Source organism: Colletotrichum chrysophilum (genome assembly GCF_026319265.1).
Source record: "Colletotrichum chrysophilum strain AFK26 chromosome Unknown scaffold_216, whole genome shotgun sequence".
NCBI classification, from domain to species: Eukaryota; Fungi; Ascomycota; class Sordariomycetes; order Glomerellales; family Glomerellaceae; genus Colletotrichum; species Colletotrichum chrysophilum.
In genome coordinates, this window is record NW_026517503.1 from 27,636 (window position 1) to 36,105 (window position 8,470).

An 8,470-nucleotide genomic window follows, 5' to 3' on the forward strand; every position below is an offset into this window, starting at 1 on the left:
TGTTTCCTCGAGCCTGCAGAGGGCTGTGCCAAAATCACGAAATAACCGTGAGTATGTAGCAATGCCCCTCGAACTTCTGCAATGGTGCTGCTGGTCCTAGGCTCGCTCCCGGCGGTGAAAACGTCACCAACGGTGGCAGCCCTCGCGCATCCGCATTGCCGAGAACGGCAGATTCGGAGGTGGCAGGCACATTTTTTGCTCGCTGTGCGGAGGAGACAGCAGCTCGCGCTTGTCCTAGCCCCTGCCGCATGGCCGGCCGGCTTAGCTTCTCTGGACTCCTTTTCGTTTCCTCACACGGGTCTTGAAAGTCGACTCTGCCCCCGAGCAGTCAACATGATGTCTCCCGCCGGCAAGACGCCGAGGCTGCTGCGCCTGCGAAAAGGGCAGCATTCTGGTCAGGACGTCCGTATACTGGCGGCTCTGACTAGAGTCAGACATAGCACCTTGGCTTGGGGTTCGGGGGAGGCTTGGAGGCTTGTTGGGAAGGGGGCTTTGGTGCGCGGTCGCTAACGCCGTAGGGGCCAAGGCTGATTCTCTTAAGGCTAGAGCTCGACTCGACGGGTACACTCTCCTCTCGGATGCCAGTGCCTCGTGAGGCGCGTCGTCTCCAGCGCATGTCCGCGCTCGGAAATCGCACGTCGGGCCCGTCGGTGGGCCTCGCTGTATCTTGATTGGAGCGTCTCCGGTCGATACCGCATCTATTAACGGCCCAGTCGTGGTTAACAACGGAAATCGTTGGTGGTGATGAAGAAGGACCTCTCTCTCCTGCTTGTCCACAGCATCTAGTGACTGGTCACGATCGCGCTGTAGATTTTCAAGGCGTCTTTGACGGATCTCGGCCTGATAAGAGCAGAGGATCTCGATAACGTCGACAGGCAAGGCTTCTTGGCTGATGCACCAAGCCTCGTTGGCGAGATTGACCCAGACGCTCTGCTCTGCGCGCTTGCAAGCCACTCTGATGCGTTCTCTCTCCGACCGAAATCGCAGTCTGTAGCTCTCTAAAGTGGCGAACCAGGCGTCTCGCTCTCGCTCCAGCGAAGCGCGGTCGCCCTTGCCCGGGGATTCCACATCAAAGTGGCTGCAAAGTGTCATGTTGGTGTTCTTGAATAGTGACTAGGCGGCTCGGCTTGCGCTTATCCGGAGCTGCTGTAGGTCAAGCTAGCTGCGGGCGCTAGCCGTTGGATGCTAGCCGCAAGACCGGCTCAAGGCTGTAGTGTACACGAGCTGCCGTTAGTAGCAGCAGCGGCACTGGTTCGAGTCGGCAAGATAGAAAACGAGTGCGTATCCGTGCCGATAAAGAGGGGGCAAAGAAAATGAAACTTTTGAGAATGAGGGGGCGATGTCAAGATAGGACACCAAGGGGTTCAATGTTAGGATAGTGCTCCAAAGCGTGTTCTGAACGTGTAATGAACAAAACTTGGACAGCCGTCTCGCTCCCTCGGAGCGGAGCGAGCCCGCTGTCGATGAGCGCACGTCTTACTTATTCACACTACTCGTGGACAATAAGCCTATCGTATGGCTCGACTACCTAACGATGCGTTAAAACAGTCAACTGGCGACTCGGCGGAGTGAGCGGCAAGGGGGGACACAGGACGGCTGCCAGTGACCTGGCGTGTCTTCGCAGTCAGCAATGAAATTCCCCAGCTTCATTCAAGAGCTTCTAACAGCGGTCAACAAGCATTTGCCTGAAATCTAGAAAGAAGAGCGGGGGGGGGGGGGGCGCATGTTTCCCGGCTTCGCCGAAAGCCGATACCGCGGCGTCGAATAACACCGCTATACAGGCCCGCGTGCTGATGCTTTCGCTCGCATCGTCTTATACATCATCTCATACAGTGGCCCCGGCTGTTCGCTAAGGCGTTGAGAACGATTAGATCTACCCAGCAGCAGGCTCGGCCTGCACAGTAAGTGTGTTGCTCGACAGACTTACATTCGATTTCATTGCGCTCGGTATCACCGTCCTTTAGTGGTCGGCAACCAACTATCCCGAGAGATATAGAATTGCGGACCGTCTACGTTCTTCTCAGCGCTCGTACTGGCCGATCGGTCGTCGTATGCTGAGCCACCTAGCTCTCATATTCTTTGAGACACTGGCAGGTCCCCCACTAAGAGAGGGGCGCTACCTTTATAGGTGCGATTTCGTGGCTCGGCGTCTTGATCCCACTTCACTCTTCCTCCTTTTTTCTTTCTTCTTTTTTTGTCCCTACATGATAAGCCCCAACGGCTTAGGAGACTTGCCCGCGCCCTTTTTTTTTCCAGATAAAAAGAACAAAAATAAAAAAGGCAAGTCCCTACAGCTTGGCGTACACTACGTACGGATACGTCCAGCGAGCAGTCCTTGCAGCCGCAAAGGGGGGGATGGATGGCTACTGTGTAAGGTAGAATCTTGGCAGGCTTCCATCGGTGCCGGGCAATCTCGCTATGTACCTCGAGACGTGGCTCCCGCTGGACGTCGCCCCACTAGAGGTGGGGCGTGTGAGTTGATTGGCTACCTTGTACTACCTGTACCTACAAACCTTACCTACCTAGAATCCTGAGCCATTTTTAGCACGTAATTAGGGGGATGGAGGGGTCTGGAGTACGGAGTACATAGTACTGTCCGTGCTGCGCGCAATGAGGTGTGCAGGGTGAGGTGGCCAGAGGAAACTGTCTTCCCTCAAAGCTGGTGCTGACGCAATTGAGCTCATGCCACACCCTGATCAGCAACGCAACGCAGCAAAAGACAGACGAACGATACAAAACAAGGCTTTGGCATTTTCATGAATATCTACATTCACATTTACATTCATATCCAGGAGGTAAGCGCACGCCTGTAGCCTTTCCAGATTATCCTGCAGGATGGAGCTAGCAGGGGCAGTAAAACATATAGACCCTGTCGGGAAAACGCATCGACGATCTAACAGCAGTGAAGAGCGCGCACGAGCCAATCGTATCAAAGTCCTGAGACCTTTTCGCGGGTCTTCGAATCCGTTCGCGTATCCATGCCTGCTCGTCCAGGGATGCTTGTCGTGCTTGATCAGGGTTACGGGCGCCGCCCCAGTGGGCACCCAGGGTGGGGCAATAGAGCCGCCAAGCCGAAACTCTAAACCAACTACATGGGGGGCCGACTGCGCCCATCCAACGTCGAAGTATCGCCCTATATCATTCTCGGCCGTTGAGGGAGACATTCTGCACGCAATTCGCGCCATTCCCCGAATCGGCCCGGCTCCCACCGTGACCCTGTTAGCGCGATTTCGTTGCCCCGCCGGAGCGAAGCCGTAGGACAGCCCCGAGCTATAGCACCTAACGGTAAGATCCGGGGGGGGGGGTTGAAATGATGTGTGGGGATTGGCGCGCACAAGGTGTATGCTTTGCCCGGTCCGGCAATTTCGGCAAGTCTCTAGATTCGGACTCGGAATTCTCGTGTAAGTGAACGAAAAAAAACAAGGATGGGGGGGTTTTCTTGAAGACCCCCTAATGGAGCTAAGCTCCGACGGTCCAGTGTACCCCTTCACGGAATCGGGACAAGCCATAGACGACGTCCCACGGCAGGCTGCTGCTACCGGCTCTTTGCTGGCGGCAAGCCAAGTTTGCGATTCCGAATCTACCTTACGTTATTCATCATCTCGCTTTCTGCGTCCCAATTCTTGGTACTCGCATCTCGTGGCGGACCGTCCCCCGGAAGAAAGCTGCCTGATAGGTCCGATATGCTTGAGGAGACGACGCTCTGGACATTGTTCGCAACGGCCAACAGCCCGAGTCATCTATCCAATGGGCGCGGGAGAAGTTTGCCTCGTTCAACAAGCGCCATGGTTGGCGTGGTCTGGTCTGGTGCCCGTGGGGTCTGGGGCGAGGGGGCTTTTCATGGGCCTCGACGACTGCCCGTTGCGTGCTGGATCGTCTCGACGGCGTCATACGCAGGCCGAGGCCAACGTTGGCTGTCGGCCGAGTTCGTACCGCCCAGGCTTGGTTGCTTGAATAGCTCGAATGGCTCGATTGGCCCGGATGGCTCGACTGGTCCGGATGGCTCGAATGGCTCGAATGGCTCGAATGGCTCGGAACTGACCAAGTACAGCCCCAAGCTCGAGCCAGCGTAAAAGTCCAACACAGGCTGACTCCCTGGCTCTGGTACCGTCACGGAGCCCGTTTCCGGCTCATACACGCCTCTTCCCGTGGTGGTGGAGACGGGGCTCGTGGTGGCAAACCACCTGTACGCGCTTATCTCGTGGATGACGTGCGCGGGATCCGGTACCAGTCCCGCGCGCCATGTCGTCAACGTTGCCGGACGCCCGTTTTCGGCCTCGGCGCGCTCTCCTAGAGCCTCCAGGCCACTTGCGGCCGTTGGCAAACACGCGGGCTGCTGCGGTGGGGCAAGCCCCTGATGCGCGGCGTAAGGGGAGTGGTTGTTGTGGGTACGGAGGGGGGAAGGTACCATCGGGTAGTCGGTGGACGGTTTAGTCTCGCTGCCGCCGGCGTTAGTGATCTTCCCGGGCGGGGGCATGTGCATGGCGGCTGTGGAAGAATGACGGCTCGAGGAGGGTTCACAATCGATGTTGCGGCTACGACAGCGCGTGCACGGTTTGACCTCGTCGCACTTGACACGAGCAGCAGCGCATTGCCGGCAAGCGTAAGACACACGACGAGTGCCGGATGAAGGTCCCGGGCGGTGGTTTCGCTTGCTGCCGTGGTTTTGGCCGCCGCCTGCGTGCCTAGCAACGTGACGCTTCAGCAGATCCATTCGGGCAAACGCCTTGGAACATATAGGACATGCACAGCGCTTGCCGAGAGTGTAGGTGCGGATGTGCCGTGCGAGATACGCAGGGCGAGAGTACCGTCGTTGGCAGTGCGGGCACTGGAAGAGGCCGGCTGCCGCGGCGTCGTTCCGGTCGGCCGGAGCTGAGGCCGGGACAAGGGGGGATGCCGGCTGGTCCTGTTGCGTGATCGGATCGGTGACCGACACATCAGACGGCGCTAAACCAACCGAATCCGGTGCGGGTGCTAGGGGTCTTCTGTTGCTAGCCGCGCTGGGCGGTGATGACGGCTGCGCGTCCAGTGGGATGTTGTACCTGGAGAAGTCCATGCAGGCGATCTGCGACCTAAAACGGCGGCCCGTCGGTGCCAGCAGAGAGTCAGGCGTGAAGGGAGAGCGGGCGTTGCGCATCGTCGGAGGGATCTGACGGCGTGACGTGCCGAGATGGTGGCGTCGGGAGACGTATGAACGGTGTACCTCACGGCCCGTTAGGCTGGGATTGCCGAGTACGGCGCTGGCGGACGACCCTTAGGGGCAGAGGACTCGGCGGCAAGAGACGAATTCGGCATGAACCGTCTGAAACGGGAGAGGCGACGACGAGATGACGATGAAAAAGTGGTCTCTACCTGCAGCGTGCTGTCTGTCTCCTTGTGAACCTGACCTGGGTATGAGTGGGTAGGGATGGCGCGCTGGATCTCGTCGGCTGGGCAGATGTTGCTCAGTCACACTGCATTTGAGTGGCGGCGGTTGACAATTTTACTGTCGGCAGAGAGATGGGAGCATGGTTAAGTAAAGAGAAGTTGCGAGGAACAAAGCCTCGCATTGACTGACCCTAACATACCGTCTCTGTTCGCGGACAGCGGCAATCGAACCAACGCCGAACTCAACTAAACGACCTGATGTCCAGTCCATCCCTACGATCACGGCGGGATGGGCAGCGAAACACATGGCTGGCGAACTGACGACAGGGGGCGGGTATGTCTTCACCAGGTCCATCCAGGTGCCCAGGTGCCCAGGCGCCCGGGATCGGAGCGATTGTGCGGATACGCAGCAGTGTCCGCCACAAAAGGAAAGGCCCGTGGGGCCAGGGTTGGCCTGTGACGATGTGGAACCGACCTCCGCTCGTGCCGCGCAGGGATGAAGAATCGCAGAGATCAAAGTAGGTATGTACAGCTTGTCGTGGTTGCGACGCAAGCAACGTCGCAGGACGACTATTTGCGGGCGTCTTCAGGTCCAGCAACAATTCCTCCCGCTCCCCATTAGGTGCTGGCCTCGACCAAGGCTCAGTAATGTTGGCAAGGTCTCGGGTGCGGCAGACGGCCTGCGTTCGAGGCCGCGTAGGAGCACCTAGTTGGGCAGCCGCGAGCGCAAACGAAGTTGCGACAGCCTTCTATACATACCCAGCTAACTCTTCCTCTTTTTCTTTTTGCCTTTTCCCTCTTTTTCCTTGGCTTTTTCCCTTCTCTGTTCCCCTCCCAAAACAAAGCAGGTAGTAAGGGAGCCGGTGGAATCCTTGAAACAACGGCCATCTCCGAACGGATCAGGGTCCGCTGTGCTTCGCCGGGTCAGGCCCGGCGAATCGGTTGCGGCTACAACGCCGGCAGGCACAACGGGCAGCTAGTGGGGTTAAACACAACCAAGACCGCCTGACTCCTGTCAGATGCAAGGTCAAACAACCACAATGCAAATAACCAGTGAGAGCCCAAGGGTCTTGGAGGGTTGCGCCGAGCCTGCCTATCCACATTGTACCAGCGTCGTGGGGATCGTCCGTTCTTCCCCTCGTATGAGCAGAATCTTGACCCAGAGCCTCTCGACTTTGCGCACGTGAACACTTACTTGCGTGGTCAACTGTCGACAGTCTCACCCGCCCGGGGGTCCCTAGCTAGCGATATGGAGGTGAAAGACGTCGATCCACCGTTCCCCACCGACCCCCTATCGATAGGACGAGACGGGGCCTGATAAAAAGGGGGGTGGGGGGGCTGCGGGTTTGCGCAACGGCGTGGCGTGGTCGGAGAGAGGGGAGGAGGGACGAACAAACCGGGGACATGTCCTTTAACGCTCGGTCCGCAAGGTTACCAGATGTTGGGACCGGGACTCATCTGTTGTCGTCTGTAAACTAGGTGTAATCATCTTGAAAACCGCCTAAGCATAGTGTTTAGGCGATGATAGGCTTGGGCCTATAGAAATAAGACTACCTAGGGAATTGAAGGAAGAGGATTACTTACCTAAGGCAGGTAAGGTAAGCGTAGTGTGGGCGCAGTGGTCCTTCGTCCCCTATTTACTATGGAACCAACCTCGGTGTAAGTGGTGTAGAATCCCCTTGAAAAACAGCACGTATACGAACGACCTCGCATCAATGACCCCGTCGTGACACGCAAACAGGTTCTCACCCCTCGCCTACCGGTCCTCTGACGAAGCATACGGCGTCGACAGCTGATCCTGATGACGGGGAAGCTCGAGACTTCTGTCTGTCTAATGATTACCTGCTCTGCGGGTCATGGGGCACGCGCGGCGGGTGCTCGCTGTCGAGCGAACCATGATGGCCAGTCGCAGGAGGGGTCGGGCAGGGAGCAAACACGGCTGCTACGCCTACCCATGTCAACCGGATTCCGGAGGGCATTGCCTTGCTCGGAAACTATCCATTGTATTGTGAGGGATTGCTTATATAGACATGACGACTGCATCTTATGTAGCAACGGTGATTTATTGTTCGAGTAAGAACCATAACTTAATCTTCAAATACAGAGCGTAAATATGAGATGTCGCACGTTCCACGGCGCTGCGTTTTGCGAACGCGTCTAAAAGTGCCCTCACGGGGACGTACTTAACAGGTATCTATCTACAAGCCGATCGCGATGACCCGATATGTGGGAGCCAAGCCGCTCAAGTAACGAGAGCTGCGCTCCGGTTCGGTGCTTTACTGAGTTGGTCCTATACGGACTCCGCGGCAGTGTCGTCAGCAGCGGCCCCCTTGGCAGCAGTCTTCTTTGAGGTGGTCTTCTTCGAACCGGTTTTGCTCGCCGAGGTCTTCCTGGAAGATGCGCCGCTGGTAGAAGTCTCGTCGGTGGAGGTCTCATCAGCGGTGGTCGCGCCGGTAGAGGTCTCGTCGGCGGTGGTCTCGTCGGCGGTGGTCGCGCCGGTAGAGGTCTCATCAGCGGTGGTCGCGCCGGTAGAGGTCTCGCCGGTAGAGGTCTCATCAGCGGTGGTCGCGCCGGTAGAGGTCTCGCCGGTAGAGGTCTCATCAGCAGTAGTCGCGCCGGTAGAGGTCTCGTCGGCGGTGGTCTCATCAGCGGTGGTCGCGCCGGTAGAGGTCTCATCAGAGGTGGTCGCGCCGGTAGATGCCCCGCTGGTAGAAGTCTCGTCGGTGGAGGTCTCATCAGCGGTGGTCGCGCCGGTAGATGCCCCGCTGGTAGAAGTCTCGTCGGTGGAGGTCTCATCAGCGGTGGTCGCGCCGGTAGAGGTCTCATCAGCAGTAGTCGCGCCGGTAGAGGTCTCGCCGGTGGACACCTTCTTCTTAGAGCCTTTGGTGGTGGATCGCTTCTGGACTTGAGCCTCGTCTACGGAAGACCCGTCGGCAGTCGTCTCACCGGCAGAGCCCTCGGCTCCTGAACCCTCTTCGCCCGTGAACCCGTCGGCGGCAGTCCCGTCGGCGGCGGTCTCGTCAACGGCATTCCCGTCGGCGGAAGCCCCGTCGACAGCGGTCTCGTCGGCCGCGGTCTCGTCGAGGGCGGTCTCGTCGGCCAT

The 8,470-nt window shown here is 58.1% G+C and overlaps 1 protein-coding gene across 1 annotated transcript; it reads right to left on the reverse strand.

The window, feature by feature from the left end:
• Nucleotides 1-7,657: 7,657 nt before the first annotated feature.
• On the reverse strand, nucleotides 7,658-8,470 carry COL26b_013268 (uncharacterized protein; the record flags this gene model as incomplete). The annotated part of the gene is made up of 1 exon (XM_053185889.1): nucleotides 7,658-8,470. The coding sequence occupies one exon, from the start codon at nucleotides 8,468-8,470 to the stop codon at nucleotides 7,658-7,660; it is 813 nt and encodes a 270-aa protein (XP_053030162.1).